Source organism: Zophobas morio, unplaced genomic scaffold (genome assembly GCF_036711695.1).
Source record: "Zophobas morio isolate AGI-343-1 ecotype UQ-CSIRO unplaced genomic scaffold, CSIRO_AGI_Zmor_V1 ptg000049l, whole genome shotgun sequence".
NCBI lineage: Eukaryota > Metazoa > Arthropoda > Insecta > Coleoptera > Tenebrionidae > Zophobas > Zophobas morio.
The window spans coordinates 1,214,696-1,232,274 of NW_026972154.1; the positions used below are offsets into that span (position 1 = coordinate 1,214,696).

The 17,579-nt window shown below is 30.7% G+C and overlaps 1 protein-coding gene across 7 annotated transcripts in view; it reads left to right on the top strand.

Moving 5' to 3' along the window:
- The window catches only part of LOC135142580 (zinc finger protein 768-like), a 159,258-nt gene that overhangs the window by 123,778 nt on the left and 17,901 nt on the right, over positions 1-17,579 (top strand). For 5 of the 7 annotated variants that reach the window (XM_064074301.1, XM_064074306.1, XM_064074302.1 and 2 more), the window contains one exon: positions 16,361-16,511. In XM_064074301.1, coding sequence (XP_063930371.1) covers positions 16,361-16,511 — 151 coding nt within the window. The remainder of the gene's footprint in view (positions 1-16,360; positions 16,512-17,579) is intronic. The other 2 variants (XM_064074304.1, XM_064074305.1) reach the window with 1 other exon arrangement.

Consider the following 17,579-nt stretch of genomic DNA (forward strand, 5'->3'; position numbering starts at 1 on the left):
TATTATAACATTGTCAAAAATTTAAATGACAACTACATAAATGAGTCAACTGCTTTTGTTGCCTTACTGTTTGAACTGACAATTAGGTTTCACTAGTTCTTTTGACTACAAAATGTTTAAACAAAAATCTAAGGAATATGTGCAACTTTTTCAGCAACAATGTTGTTGTTTTTTTTTAACAACGTTGTCAAATAGTAATTTGTAGAGATAGAGATAGAAAAAAGTTAAAGATGAAAGTTATATGGTTCTTTGAGTACCATAAACTATACAGAGTGTTCCGTTTTGATGTAAAATCCCAATAAAAAAATCGCAAACGAATTTTAATATACCGAGTGTTCATAAAAAAAATTACAATTTTCAGAAACCGATATTTCAGTATGATCAAATAGAATATCCTGTATTTTATTACTCCATTTTAATCAACTTTTTGTTCTTTTTTCTCGATATATTTTTTAAGAATGTCAAAAATTCCAAAAACTTCAGATATAAAAAAAACCTAACAACAAAGAAAAAATAAAAACAGAGTAAGATGCAATAATAAATTACAGAGCGTTCTATTTCAAAAAACTGAGCTATGAAAATTGTAGTAATTTTGATTTTTTATTAACCCTCTGTATTATTGACAATGCAAGGTTGTAAAATGTATTTCTTTGGACTATGAAAATTATGATATTAGTTAAATTTCAGTGACAGAGATAGAAAAAAAGTTAAAGATGAAAGTTATATGATTCTTTGAGTACCATAAACTAAAATTATTGTCAACTATACAGAGTGTTTTGTTTTTTGGGCGTAATACACAACTTGTTTTTTTTTAAATGGGACACGCTATATACTTTTAGACGCTCTGATTGGCCTCGTGGTAGGTTTTATAACTGGGATTTATTTTGAAAATTTTAACGCAATGTTGCCACGTTATTCCAATTTTCTTAAATTTTTTTCCTATGTAAAATCACAATCAAAAAATCGCAAGCGAATTATTTTAAAAATCCGTCTTACAATATTTTATGTAGAGGTAAACAGGGGTATGAACTTTGTCGTGGTATCAGTTAAATAAAATTTTAATATACCGGGTGTTCACAAAAAATTTTAAATTTACAATTTGCAGAAACCGATATTTCACTTTTATCAAATAGGATATCCTGTATTTTATTACTCCATTTTAATCTACTTTTTGTTCTCTTGCTCGATGTATTTCTTAAAAATATGGAAAATTCCAAAAACTTCAGATATAAAAAAACTTAACAAAGAAAGAAAATAAAAACAAAATAAGATGCAAAAATAAATTACACAACGTTCTATTTCAAAAAACTGAACTATGAAAATTGTAGTAATTTTGAATTTTTTGTAAGCGCTCTATTATTGACAACTTTGTTTTTTTTTTTTTTAACAACGTTGTCAAATAATATTTCTTTGGACTATGAAAATTATGATATTGTTCAAATTTGCAGTGACAGAGATAAAAAAAAACTTAAATTATTATCAACTATACAGAGTGTTTTGTTTTTAGTGCGTAATATAGAACTTGGTTTTTAAAATGGGACACGCTGTATATTTTTACACGCTCTGATTAGCGTCGTGGTAGGCTTTATAACTGGGGTTTATTTTGGAAATTTTTTTAGTAATACACACAAAAAAAATCGCAATCGAATTATTTTCAAAATTCGTCTTACAATATTTTGTGGAGAGGTAAAGAGAAGTACAGGCTTTGTTGTGATACCAATTAAATGCAATTTTAATATACCGAATGTTCATTAAAAAATTGTAAAATTTACAATTTTCAAAAATCTAATTTTAGTTTTATCAAATAGAATATCTTGTATTTTATTCTCTATTTTAATCTACTTTTGTTTTTTTTTCGTTCGATATGTGTGTTCCTTAAACATGTGAAAATTTCCAAAAACTTCAGATAAAAAAAAAACTTAAAACACTCTGTATTTTCAATTTAATTTATTCCATAACAAAGCGCGTACTTTTGTTTATCTCTTTATAAAATGTTGTAACATAGATTTTTAAAATAACTGCGATTTTTTTGTAAACTATTACAAAAAAATGTCAAAATAAATTGAAGAAACTTGGCAAAGTCGCATCGCAACTTAAAAAATAAACCATGATTTTAAAGCTTAGGAAGACGGCAATAAAAATATATAAAAAATGTTGTGTGTTTTGTCTCAAAATAAATATTATGTTCAGAAATACAGTGTGTTTTGTTTTTGAGACAAAACACACTGTATTGCTGAACATAATTTTAATGTATGATACTCAATATGATACAACTTAAGTCTTAACATTTGTTTCAAATTTCAACAATTAGTTCGTTTTTAGTGACTCACCCTGTATACTAAATTTTTTAGCTTTAACACATTTTGGTAAAAATGTCAGTTTGGACAAAATATATTTTTGAATTTTTGTAAATAATAATATTGTCGACAAATTTTCTAAAAAGAAACTCATTTTATAACCTTAGATATTATTGTATGATATTTTCAACATTTTAAATGACAACAAAAAAAAAACAAATTAAAATATGTCTAATTTCTGCCACATTACAGCTTTTTAGTTGTGAAAATAACAAACAAATTTGTCAATTAAATATTAAATAGTAATAATTTTGCCCGGAATGCATTTTTAGAAGAAATTGCGAATTTAGACTTTTTTAAATGACAACTTTTTAATTAAAACACTCAAATAATGGTTCTTCAACACATTAGTTTTCATCCTCTCCTTGTTGAGCTGACAGCTGCAGACTCATCTTTTGACTAATTTTTTGTATTTTTGACATCAAAGTGTTTTTTTGGAACAAGTTGTCAAGACAATATTTACTTGAGGAATTTTTTTATTGGTAGTTTTTTAAGATGATGGAATATTATTTGGAAGAAAATCTAATAATATGTAAACAAATTAACACTTTTAAATGACAATAAAAAACAAAATTATATACATATAATTATAATATGAAATAATTTTTAATATAATTATCATAGTAGCATTTATCTTAAGACAATATTTAATAGCATATGTTTCTACAAAATTTTGTAGAAAACGCAATATTTTTGTAATTAATTAAATGATATCTCTTTAAATTAAAAATTCTAAGCATCTTGTCGAAATTTTAAATGACTACTTCATTGTCAAAACCTTGAAAACAGAAACATTGACATATTATCGCCGTGCGAGGTATTTTTAATGTTTTATTAAAAAAATTTGTTTATTTTACTAGACATTTACTTAATTTTGGTAATAACGGAGTTGAGAGTTTTAAATGACAACTGACAAATTATTATATAAAAAATATATTATGGACTTTAGTAACAAAACGTGTTCAGATAATTTTTAGTAACTATTTCCAGTTTGAAATAATGTATTCTGACTTTAATCATATTTTGTCAAAATCTTAAATGACTAAATAAAACTGATTGGCAGGCAAAATGTCGTAAGTACCATTATTGTCAGTAGCAAACTAAATATAAACACAACTTGTTTAAACTTTAAAATTTAAATGACACATTTGACAAAAAAAACTTTACCTTAAAATTTTGTTAGAATCTCGATAGTTTTCCATAAATCTAATGTTTAATTGACAAATGATTCGTTTGAATTTAAAGCACAAGTGTTAAAATTTTGTCAAAATGTCATTTAAATTGCAAATAAAAATGATAAAAACCTAAAGGAGTTTTGTGATTTTTGTAATGACGAAACTTCGTGACTGCATCAATTCCGAACGCTCCTTATGTTACCGACATTTAATATTCATGCGGGAAAACAAATTTAAAATAACTATTCTATTTCGAAACCATTTTTCACGAAGAAACGACATCTTTAAAACTCCCCAAGCCGACATCGCGACGTTGTTTTTAGATTTGTTCGTTTCGTTTTCCATTTTTCGTGAGGTTGGCAGCACGCAGCGCCGTAATTTCCCTCCAGATATTCAAGAAATTCCGTATCAGGTGCGAAACCTAATCGAAAAATCTCGTTATAATCCCCAATTATTCCCGAAAACATCCGAAGGGGTGAGAATTGCCCGAAAAAATCCCGCATTGCTCGCCGAAAGAATTTATAGATGAGATCGTTAGTTAAGATTGTGACGTGTCGACGTTTTTATGGCGGCCTTAATGCGTGCTTTTGGGCAAAAACAAATAGGGCCAGGGCCGGCTCGAGGGGTTCCTAACGAACCCTCCGTTTCAATTAGCTAATTGTGTGAAATATCCCCGGAATGAGTTACGAAAATGATTAAGAAAAAGATGCGTGTACTGAAGACATTAAAAAAGATCGCATGTTGGAAACCATTCAGTTTTAACCCTTTTGTGCTAGTCCGGTACGTTATTGCTGTTAAGTCCCCGATAATTATCCTAAGTTATTAGGGAGAAAAAGCGGCGGCGCTCGTTACGAATGGTGATTACGACTAGATACTTTATATTAAGACAATAGCAATATAGTTTTCTTTAATTTATTTCAAAAATAAAATATGTAGGGAATAAATTCAGGCTTGTAAACATAAAAGGCATAACTTTTGCGTACAAAAGGTAATTTATTGGGGAATTTTGTCGGTTTGTAGTAAAAACGGGGGCTGGGGAGAAGAGATTTTTTTTCAGGGGTTTCATGGCAAAAATTAATTACTTACCGACTTAATTACCGAGGGGTTGTTTGATTTTTTTCTACTTTGGCTTTATGAGACTGCGGCGAATCGATCGTGATATGTTTGTTAATCATAACTGCATTGGAGAAAAAGAGGAAAAGTTTCTTCGGCCGTCTTTGACGCGAAATGTGGCTTTTTGTTGAGGTAATAAGGCGAAGAAAATCATTTCTAGGTTTGTTACTGAAATTAGCTTGTCCACGATTTGATTGATTGTCTTCATTTCTTCAATTTCTCTACTCGGAAAGAGTTATGCCAATCTTCGGGATTTCTTCGCTTAAAAATCGCACACGCTTTTTTCTAACATTTACACGGGATTGTGAAAGAGCTGTTATTTTACACTTCAACTACTTTTATTGTACGTAGTGTGCACTATTATTTGCGAGCTGTTAATAAGCGCAAATCATGTATCTACAGGCTGTCTCAAAATAATTGCATTGCGACAACACAGATAATCAAAATGTCAATCTTTAAAAAAATCTTACATTTTTTATGAAAAAAATTAAGGTTTTTTTTAATAATTGTTTTTTGGCGTTTTACAAATATGTCACACTTATTCGTTAGAATCTCATTAACCATTACCATTTGCGGCTACAGTGCAAATACTTAATATTAATTCTTGCAGACTTTCTATATGAATTACAGTAATATAGGCAATTTTTTCATACGTAACAATTATTCCATGTAATTTACATGCGCTGAAAATTTAAGAATTTCGTAATTATCCCACTCCTTTTCCTTTTTCTTGTTTTATTAAATTTCACTTTCGACCGACTTCACACGTTCTGCAAGCGCAAAAAGTGAACAAAAGTTTATCCTAGGGCAGTCGTCGGTCCGATTTTATTCAACAAAAAACTACAACAAACAATATCTCTTATTAAGTTAATGGCTATTTGTGATTTTTGTTAATTGGTGAGAAACACGTTTTGTGTTTTTTTGTTAAAGTGTTGAAAAAAGATGTAAAAATCGTGTCAATTAAGTATTTTCAAAATAGACCAAAAATTTGATTTAATAGGGGTTGTAATTGAAAAAAGTGAATTTGAACCCCTTCCAAAATTTGGAATATAGTTTTATTTTCTTATATTATTATTTGACTGTTCATCTTCAAAAAAGAACTAAAAGAAGTTGTATTTTTTCAAAACCAAAATTCAATGTCGTGTTGGAAATCTGGCTGATTAAAAACGATTCAGAGTGACAATTTGGAAGTTCTGAAGATGGTGTTGCACTTATGGACGAAACAAGGATCCATTATGACAATTCCAAAACAGAAGAATTAAACCATGGTGGTGTTTTGGTGTTTTGGTTTTTGTTCTCCGACTGCCAACTATGCTCTTGTAATTACCTTCTATAGCTCTTTCTTCGTCCTTGTAGTCAGTACAATATCATATGCATAAGCAAAACAAGTGTCTATTGTTAAAGATCGTTGCACTACACTTAGAACTCGCTTTCTGTGAGTAGGTATATTTTCAAGCATTGAAAATTTTATGAATAATGGATTCCTCTGCGTCAGATTTGTTTTATTCTGCATCTTAACAACGCACTATTTTGTCCTTGTCTTCTTCAAAACATTTCTTCCAGATCTTCCCTTCCGTCGCTAGTATTTTTTCTTCTAATATTTTTCCTTTATTTCTTTCTAAAATAATGTCATCTAAATTACAAGAAAATTACGACTTCGAAACATGAGAACATTTTTCAGAATTGCCAAATATCACAAATCTTTGCTATGAATTTTCTTCTTTAACAATTTCTTTTGAGTTGGTATTGAAAACTTCAGAAATTGGTTGCTTCAAAGCTTGGTCCAATTTCCTATTTTTCTTCTTATCGTTTTCCTTCTGACACTTTTCAGGCGTCGAGTAATAAATTCTTCAATCAATTTCTTCCATATCTTCTTTTACCATTTCTTTAGATTTGGTGTTGAAAACTTCAGAAGTTGGTTGCCTTTTCAAGTGTCTGGTAATGAGTTTTTCAATCCGTTTCTTCCATAGCTTCCTCTCCATTGCTGGTTTTTTTCTTCTTAAGTTTTCCCTTTATTTCTGTCAGAATTGCCAAATATCATAAAGTCTTCCCAACTATCTTCTTCTTCTTCTTCTTTTTATTTTTCTCTTTCTGTTTTCTCAGGCGTCGGATAGTGAATCGTTCAAAACATTTCTTCCATAACTTTCTATCCATCGCTAGTGTTTTCTCTTCCAAAGGCTTCTCTTTATTTTTATCTACTTATTATTTCGAAACATGAGAACGTTTGTAGACTTTAAACACACAATAAGAATTTTCAGATGTCACAAATCTTTCCAACTTCCATCTTCTTATCGTCCTTCTTCTGTCCCTAATCCATTTCTTCTGTATTTCCTTTTTATTACTAGTATATTATCTTCTAAAATTTTGCCTTTATTCCTATCTACTACTTCGAAACAACATGAGAACATTTGCAAAATTTTAACACGCAATGAAATTTTCCAAAAATCACAAATCTTTCCTATAAATTTTCTTCTTTTACCATTTCTTTAGATTTTTTGTTGAAAACTTCAGAAGTTCGTTGCCTTTTCAAGTGTCTGGTAATGAGTTCTTTAATCCATTTCTTCCATATCTTCCTCTAAATTGCTGGTTTTTTTCTTCTAAAGTTTTCCCTTTATTTCTATCAGAATTACCAAAAATCATAAAATCTTCCCAACTATCTTTTTCTTCTTCTTTTTATTTTTCTCCTTCTGTTTTCTTAGGCGTCGGATAGTGAATCGTTGAAAACATTTCTTCCATAACTTTCTTTCCATCGCTAGTATTTTCTCTTCCAAAGGTTTCTCTTTATTTTTATCTACTTATTATTTCGAAACATGAGAACGTTTGTAGACTTTGAACACACAATAAGAATTTTCAGATGTCACAAATCTTTCCAACTTCCTGCTTCTTATCGTTCTTCTTCTGTCCTTAATCCATTTCTTCTATATTTTCCTTTTTCTTACTAGTATATTATCTTCTAAAATTTTGCCTTTATTCCTATCTACTACTTCGAAACAAGATGAGAATATTTGCAAAATTTGAACACGCAATGAAAATTTCCAAAAATCACAAATCTTTCCTATAAATTTCCTTTTATTACCATTTCTTTAGATTTGGTGTTGAAAACTTCAAAAGTTGGTTGCCTTTTCAAGTGTCTGGTAATGAGTTCTTTAATCCATTTCTTCCATATCTTCCTCTCCATTGCCGTTTTTTTTCTTCTAAAGTTTTCCCTTTATTTCTATCAGAATTGCCAAATATCACAAAGTCTTCCCAACTATCTTCTTCTTCTTCTTTTTATTTTTCTCTTTCTGTTTTCTCAGGCGTCGGAGAGCGAATCGTTGAAAACATTTCTTCCATAACTTTCTTTCCATCGCTAGTGTTTTCTCTTCTAAAGGTTTCTCTTTATTTTTATCTACTTATTATTTCGAAACATGAGAACGTTTGTAGACTTTGAACACACAATAAGAATTTTCAGGTGTCACAAATCTTTCCAACTTCCTTCTTCTTATCGTTCTTCTTCTGTCCTTAATCCATTTCTTCTATATTTTCCTTTTTATTACTAGTATATTATCTTCTAAAATTTTGCCTTTATTCCTGTCTACTACTTCGAAGCAACATGAGAACATTTGCAAAATTTGAACACGCAATGAAAATTTCCAAAAATCACAAATCTTTCCTATAAATTTTATTCTTTTACCATTTCTTTAGATTTGGTGTTGAAAACTTCATAAGTTGGTTACCTTTTCAGGTGTCTGGTAATGAGTTTTTCAATCTATTCTTCCATATTTTCCTCTCCATTCCTGGTTTTTTTCTTCTAAAATTTTCCCTTTATTTCTATCAGAATTGCCAAATATTATAAAGTCTTCCCAACTATCTTCTTTTTCTTCTTTTTATTTTTCTTCTTCTGTTTTCTCAGGCGTCGGATAGTGAATCGTTCAAAATATTTCTTCCGTAACTTTCTTTCCATCGCTAGTGTTTTCTCTTCTAAAGGTTTCTCTTTATTTTTATCTACTTATTATTTCGAAACATGAGAACGTTTGTAGACTTTGAACACACAATAAGAATTTTCAGATGTCACAAATCTTTCCAACTTCCTTCATCTTATCGTTCTTCTTCTGTCCTTAATCCATTTCTTCTATATTTTCCTTTTTCTTACTAGTATATTATCTTCTAAAATTTTGCCTTTATTCCTATCTACTACTTCGAAACAACATGAGAACATTTGCAAAATTTGAACACGCAATGAAAATTTCCAAAAATCACGAATGTTTCCTATAAATTTTCTTCTTTTACCATTTATTTAGATTTGGTGTTGAAAACTTCAGGAATTGGTTGCCTTTTCAGGTGTCTGGTAATGAGTTCTTCAATCCATTTCTTCCATATCTTCCTCTCCATTCCTGGTTTTTTTCTTCTAAAGATTCCTCTTGGCTTTTATCTATTACTTCGAAACATGAGAACATTTGCAGAATTTGAACACACAATGAGAACTGCCCGACATCACAAATTTTTTCCAATTTCCTTCTTCACCTTGTTGTCCTTCTCTTTCTGCTTTTTCAGAAGTCCGATAGTGAACCCTTATTGTCCTCTTCAGAACATTTCTTCTATATCTTCCCTTCCATTTCTAAAATCATATTGTTCGTTAGTTGCGCAATTCGTTTCTTCTCCTTTCTTCTAAATTTGGATTACCAGATTATTTTCCCATTTGATGGTGCTTTTAGGTTCCCCGTGCTTCTCTAAATATTTCTTCGCTTTAACATTCCAGGGGCTACTTCATTGTCTTCACATGCTTTACCCGTTCTAATTTTTTTATTTCCAAATTTCTGTAAAATAAAGAACTCGCACTCCGTTCCGCCAATATAGTGGCGGAAGAGTTCCTAGAACAGTGACCTGTATAATTTCCAAGGTGTTTCAATTACACTTTCGAAAATTGTTCTCCCTTTAAGTAAAATTGTTGGCTTTTAATGATGTTATTTTGCGTTTCCGTTGTGAAGAAAAATCAAGAACTCTGTCCAAATTAGAACTGTCATCTTTATGAAGAAAATTCGAAAAACTTCTTTGTTTGTAGATAATAGTTGTTATTTCAAGCATATGGACACTCACGCCAATGAAATAATTCGTGATACAATTAAAACTCATAAAAGCTCAAATTTGAAAGTGGTTACAGTTTAAATTAAAGTAAACATTACGGTCCATCTCGACGGAAATCCTACCAACCATCTGGTGGTCATTATCATTACACTGACTGTGTTTTACTATAGGGCCGCTATAAACCGTTTAAACAGTGAAAGCGCTAACCACACTATAATTTTAGTCGGACTATAACTATGTACATACAACTGCATCAAACACATATATCCCCTACAATTTTCTTCCTCCCGTACTGAAGACTCCAATTTCGCTTTCGCCTTCACGCGTTCTCGTTCTGGTGAACTCCAGAAAAAGTCCTCGTCGTCATCCGCTCCGATTTCATGGAATACGTAATGCGCTCGAAAAAAGCGCAATTTAATTTCCATAGAAAAACGACGAAAAACGCGTTTCCTCTCGACGGTACGAGCCATCGTCCATTTTTCCCGGCATTATGCAATCTTCAGCAAAAATCTTCACGGCCAATTCGCACCGGTGCGAAGAAAATTTCACACGTTATCTCGCCGATCTTTCTGCCTATTTGTTCGTTATATTAACGGCTCCACCCCGTATTTATCCGACAAATGAGATGCATTTTTTATCGGGAATTTTTTCACGCACGCGATTTTATCCACGCCTACTTCCTCTGCACGCCGAACCAGGGAAAGAAAAAGGAATGGGGAGAAAAAAATTACACACCCTCGACCGCGCCACCCCCTACAAATTGTTATAAATGATGACAGATGACAGCGATGGGGAATTGACCTATATATGATGAGTCATAACATCCGAAAGGGGTGAATAAAAAATGCGTACCGGCGATTCCTTCGGCAGGGGCAGGGGCGGATTCAGGGGGGCGGAAGTGGGGCGGTTTATCAGGTTTTGGTGTGGGTTAGGTAACACAATTTAACTAATTTATTAACTATTACGATTTATTTCAAGGCTTACTTGAGAAATTTGGTTTATATGAATGTTACGAACAACGGAAGAAAAAAGAAAAAATGTTTCTAACTAATACCATATGTTCGAAAAAACTTGTTAAATGTGCTTTGGAATTTATTTCAAAAAAATATGTTGGCGGTGTTATTGTTTTTAACTGACGTTATTTAAATTTGTGAATATGACGTTATATTTGATATATTTGAGTTATCATTGGCATTGATTTACATAACCTCGAAATATAAGTGACATTTCTCATACAAAAATGACAGAAATCGCCAATCCTGGAAATACAATTAAAAAAATATCCAAAACACAATTCACTTTTTTTTCGCTCATATGGTAGTAGAACTGAAAAAAACAAAGTCTAAATACCCAATATGTGTCAAATTATGTTTTATGAAAAAAATGCACAAAATAGTGTTTATGAAATTTTCTTAAAAAAATTATTCACAAGATATCAAAGTCCCAGATAATATCATGTGAGCGAGACAAACTTGTCAAGTGTACTCTGGAATTTATTAAAAAAAAATATTGATAGTAGACTCATTATTTTTGACTGACATTATTTAAATCTGTCAATTTGACGGTATGTTTGATACAGAATGAGTTATTAAGGACATTGATTGACATAACTTCCAAATATAAACTTCTCATGCGACATATGTCAAATTTTATTTGATATTTTTAAAATTTAACCTAACTAATTTTATAGTGATCATTCTAACAATGTGTTTTGAGAATTTTGACAAACAAGATTTCTTAATATTGTTGACTTTAATAGAATAATTAAAGCTAATATTTTGTTACATTTTTTTTTTTTTTTTTGGAAACAAAATACGATTGACATCATACAGAAAATAATGTTTCCGAAGTTTTCTTAAACAATGATAACATTATATTGAAAATTAGCAATTATATGTAATACTTTTGTCGGAAATTGCCATTAAACGTACGTTGTTTTCACAGCATTATATCAATATACTAATTAATAGCATATGATCGAAAAATAAACTTGTCAAGTGTACTTTAGAATTTATTTGAAAAAAATATGTTGGCCGGATTATTATTTTTGACTGACGTTATATAAATCTGTCAATTTGACGTTACGCTTTGTATAAAATTAGTTATCACTGACAATACTGACATTGATTTACTTCACCTCGAAATATAAACGTACCACTTCTCATACGAAAATGACAGAAATCGCCAATGCTGGAAATACAATTAAAAAAATTTCCATAGCGCACCTCGCAATTTTTTTTTCTTTCATATGGTAGTATAACTTAAAAAAGAAAGTCTAAAATACCCGTATGTGTCAAATTCTATTTTATAAAAAAAAATACAGAAAATAATGTTTATTAAATTTTCTTAAAAAAATTTTCACAGAATATCAATGTCCCAGCTAATGCCATATTTGCGAAAAAAAAACTTGTCAAGTGTGCTCTAAAATTTATTAAAAAAATTGTTTGTAGTAGAATCATTATTTTTGACTGACGTTATTTAAATCTGTCAATTTGACGGTATGTTTGATACAGAATGAGTTATTAAGGACATTGATTGACATAACTTCCAAATATAAACTTGATACTTCTCATGCGACATATGTCAAATTTTATTTGATATTTTTAAAATCTAACCTAACTAATTTTATAGTGATCATTCTAACAATGTGTATTGAGAATTTTGACAAACAAGATTTCTTAATATTGTTGACTTTAATAGAATAATTAAAGCTAATATTTTGTTACATTTTTTTTTTTTTTAAACAAAATACGATTGACATCATACAAAAAATAATGTTTCCGAAGTTTTCTTAAACAATGATAACATTATATTGAAAATTAGCAATTATATGTAATACTTTTGTCGGAAATTGCCATTAAACGTACGTTGTTTTCACAGCATTATATCGATATACTAATTAATAGCATATGATCGAAAAATAAACTTGTCAAGTGTACTTTGGAATTTATTTCAAAAAAATATGTTGGCCGGATTATTATTTTTGACTGACGTTATATAAATCTGTCAATTTGACGTTACGCTTTGTATAAAATTAGTTATCACTGACATTGATTTACTTCACCTCGAAATATAAACGTACCACTTCTCATACGAAAATGACAGAAATCGCCAATGCTGGAAATACAATTAAAAAAATATCCATAGCGCACTTCGAAATTGTTTCTTTCTTTCATATGGTAGTACGAGTATAACTTAAAAAAGAAAGTCTAAAATACCCGTATGTGTCAAATTCTATCTTATAAAAAAAAATACAGAAAATAATGTTTATTAAATTTTCTTAAAAAAATTTTCACAGGATATCAATGTCCCAGCTAATGCCATACCTATTTGCGAAAAAAAAACTTGTCAAGTGTGCTATAAAATTTATTAAAAAAATTGTTTGTAGTAGAATCATTATTTTTGACTGACGTTATTTAAATTTCTCAATTTGACGGTATGTTTGATACAGAATGAGTTATTGTCGACATTGGCTAACATAACCTCTAAATATAATCTTGATACTTCTCATGCGAGATATGTCAAATTTTATTTGATATTTTTAAAATCTAATATAACTAATTTTATAGTGATCATTCTAACAATGTATTTTGAGAACTTTAACAAACAAGATTTCTTAATAATCTTGATTTTATTAGAAAAAATTAAAGTTAATATTTTGTTGCATTTTTTTTAAACATCATTGACATCGTATTAAAAATAATGTTTACGAAGTTTTTTTTTAATGATAGCATTGTATTGAAAATTAGTAGACATATGTAATACTTTTGATGGAAATTGTCATTAAACCTTGTTTTTGCAGCATATAGACGTCCCAACTAATACCATATGATCGACAAAAGAAAATGTAAAGTATGGTTTGGAGCATTTAAAAATATATACTTATTCACAATATCTATATTTTTGACTGACGTTATTTCAACCTATTAGTTTGACGTTATGTTTGATACAGAATGAGTTATCATTGACAGTGGTTTACAATTTAGATAACCCCAAAATATAAACGTGACACTTCTCGTGCAAAATGACAGAAATCGCCAATGTTAGCAATATGATAAAAAACATCCAAAGCACACTTGATGAGTTTTTTTTTTCAACAATATGGTAGTAGAACTTAAGAAACAAATCTAAAATATCAGATATATGTCAAATTTTGTTTCAAATTTTTAAAATTTAATGTAACTATTTCTACAGTTGTAATCCTAAGAACTCGTTTTGAAAACTTTGACAAATAAAATTTTCTTAATAATCCTGAGGTTATTTAAACCTGTTAGTTTGACGTTATGTTTGATACAGAATGAGTTATCCTTGACATTAATTTACGATTTACATAACCTCAAAATATAAAGCCGACACTTCTCATACAAAATGACAGAAATCGCCAATGCTGGCAATGCGATATAAAAAAATACCAAGCACACTTGACAAGTTTTTTTTTCGATCATATGTTAGTAGAACTAAAGAAGCAAATGTAAAATATCCGATATATGTCAAATTTTGTTCCATATTTTTTAAATTTAATCTAATTAATTGTCTAGTTGTCATCCTTAAAGCGGGTTTTGAAAAATTTGACTAATAAAATTCTCTTAATAATCCTTAACTTTAATGGAAAAATGAAAATTAATATTTTTTGTTTCTTTTTTTGTTAATTAAAATCACGTCCTACAGAAAATAATGCTACAAAGTTTTCTTAGAAAATGTCTTTGGTGGAAAAAAATTGAAAGATTATTTTAAAATGTCATTTAAAGCTCAGTGATTCGTTACCTTGAAACAATTTGACAACAATAATAAAACGTTCCGGTTTCAAAAACATTTTTTCGGGCACTTAATTTTTGTCAAACTAGCCCTAATCCAGGTCCCAGACCGGCCCTGCCCTCGGGGTGGAATTAGAGGGATTGTTCTCTGTTTTGACGAAGGGTTGAAAGTGTGTTAGTGTTTCTCAGATCGATCGGCGGACGAAATTTTTTCCGGGGGCGAAGGGGTGATTTATACACGAAATTAACTATTTGACGGAGGAACTTTCACAATACCATTTCTACTCGAAGAATTTTTAATTTCGGTTCTTTATATAGATGGCGACAGGTGGGGGTTTTCTCACACTTTTAATAAAACCGAAGAAATAAATTTTCTTACTGCGACTTTATAAAGGGTGAGCGGGGAAAAAAAGGAACGTATTCGAGATTTCGAGCCGCGATTTATTTCGGAATTATCAGCGGGAAAAAGGCGAACGTTGGAAAAGAGAAAGTTGCTAATAATAATTCGATTAGAACGATTGCCTGATAAAAGAATTCAAATTAACTGGTACGAACAATATAATAATATTGCATAAGCTCACTTGATTTTGCCATACGTAAATAGCGGGAAAGAATTCCTGTTACGAGCTTATTTGTGCCAAGAATTTCATTAAATGCAAATAAACAATATTCGCAAAAATACAGTTTTCAAACTAAGTACAATTATTCATTTCGGTGCGCACAAAAATAAGTGTTAGTTATATAATTAGTTACGTGAAGTGACAGTTGCGAAACAAAAACACCGCCAACTTAACTTTTACATGAAAATTTAGTGCCACCTAAAACACTATTTTTTTTTTTAGTTTAAAAATTAATTTTTGATATTTTCAGCACCTAATAAAAACACCGTTTTTACAGCACCCATAAAAATTTCCGTCGTGTTGCCAGCACGTATTTTACCATTACCGTTGGCAAAAATACAGGTTTGTGATGCGCCATAATCAGAGAAACACGTTTTTACAAAACCAGAGCAATAACGATAAACTCCTCTCATTTTTAGCTCGGCCATGAAAAAGTCCGTAAAAGAAATCAGGAAAATACAGCAAATAACCTGACATTTCCTTGCAATTTAATATTTAATTAGTACCATCGCCCATCCTTGTCCCCCTCATCGCAGACCTCTAAACCCGACAAACGAAAAAATCAACTCAAATGAACTCAAAATGCGATAAAGAATGCATGATAATTACGAGGAGCAAACGAAAACTTAAACTAAGCCATAAGAAACGCGCTTTATCTTTTTTCTTATCGACTTTAATTAGCCAAAACGTACCTCGCAGATTACTTCATAAATCTTAAATTAAAAACAAGGTAGATTGCTGTTAAAAGGTCTTTAATTTTTAGGAACTGACTCGAGTTGTATCCAGAGATCTCGTTTTTTTCGCGCCCCCACCCCCAAAACACCCTCCCGTCATCTCTTCTAATAAAGTTTTAAATAATTTGGGACGCTTGTTCGCGCCAGGGGCGGCGCAGAGAATTTCAAAATACAATACCCCTCCTAGAGCAAAATTCGCGCGTCTAGTTTGAGTTCAATTCGGACGAGTCCGCCCCTGCCCAGGTCCTTAGATGCCAACCTCGTAAAAATCGCAGTACCATGTACCATGTGTGGGAAGCCGTCTAGTGAGAGTCAGTCATCCCACCATCGCCCATCTCTTTCCAGTCTTCAAAGAAAGGGAGTGGTGAACCTTGTTGAAAAAACCTTCCCAGTTCATTCACTTGATATTTATTGTAACCTTCCTAACCTATCTGGCGGCGCAGGACCGTACTCGAAAAAGTTCGAATCAAACCAAACCAAGGAGAGATCTGTGTGGTTTGGTTTGATCGATGCTTTTTGATTAACGCGAGCTTTTGTCAACAGTGTATTGGTCGTTTGCAGCAACATGCAGCTTTGATTGGAGGACCGAATGCCACTTCTTGTCCGTTATGCCATAAGATGTTCTTAGGAGGAGAGGCGCTGATGGAACACATGAAGCACACGCATAAAGATCCTAACGCTTCCGGGGTTGCCAGTAAGTATCTAATTTTGGTGGAGGTGAAGGTGTGGTGCATGATGGTGTGTGGGCGGGGAGACACGACGGACAAACGGGGGTTGTACAGATTTTTTTTGCACATTTTACATGAACATATTAAAAACAAAGAACATTTTCGTAATAGATATCTTATTTAATTTTGTTTCACGTAAATATAAAAACGTTCTTAGAAAATATGAAGAACATTTTCTTAAATATTGAACATACGTAATTCTCTTAACTGGAGCACATTTTTCTAGAAGAACATGTTCATTTCCATCTTTAAAAACGTATGACTTACTATTTAGGAACATTTTCTTAAGAAGACTATATTAGGCTTTAATGTTCCTGGGAAAATTAATATTAATGAACATTTTCTAGTACTAGACGTTTCCGAGAAAAATATATAATATACAAAGTTTATACAACGTCCCTCGATTTTCATTTGCAACAATTATTTTGAAAGTGTTTTAAATATAATCAAGATTTGTAGGTGCACAAAGAACATTTTCTAAGGCCTCCAACTCTATTTATTCCAAACAAGAATCCAGTGGAAAATTTCAAGTACAATGTAAATATTTTATATGAGGAACATTTTATAAGCACATACACTATTAAAAAAAACCGGTGATAAATTTAAAATACAAGGAACATTTTCTCGAATAATGAGCATAATTGTGATGTTTACTGCATGAGGCCCGTTTTTCTAGAAGAACATATTAATTGCATACAGATATTCTTTCTCAAATTATTTCATTTTCAAAACCCACGCTTGTTTCGTATGTTTAAATATTAGTTCTGTCAAAATTCAAATTAAGGAACATTTTCTCAAAAAACTATTCTTTACTTTGACGTTTCCGGGAAAAATATATAATATAGAGTTTTCCTATATTTTTCATTGACAGCAATTATTTTTAATATAAACAAGATTTTTACAAGTATAAAGAACGTTTTCTAGAGACACCATCACTATTTTCTCCAAAACAGAACCTGGTGGAAAATTTCAAGTACAACATAAATATTTTTCGTCAAAACAATGATCATTTTTTTTACCAAAGAACACTTTCT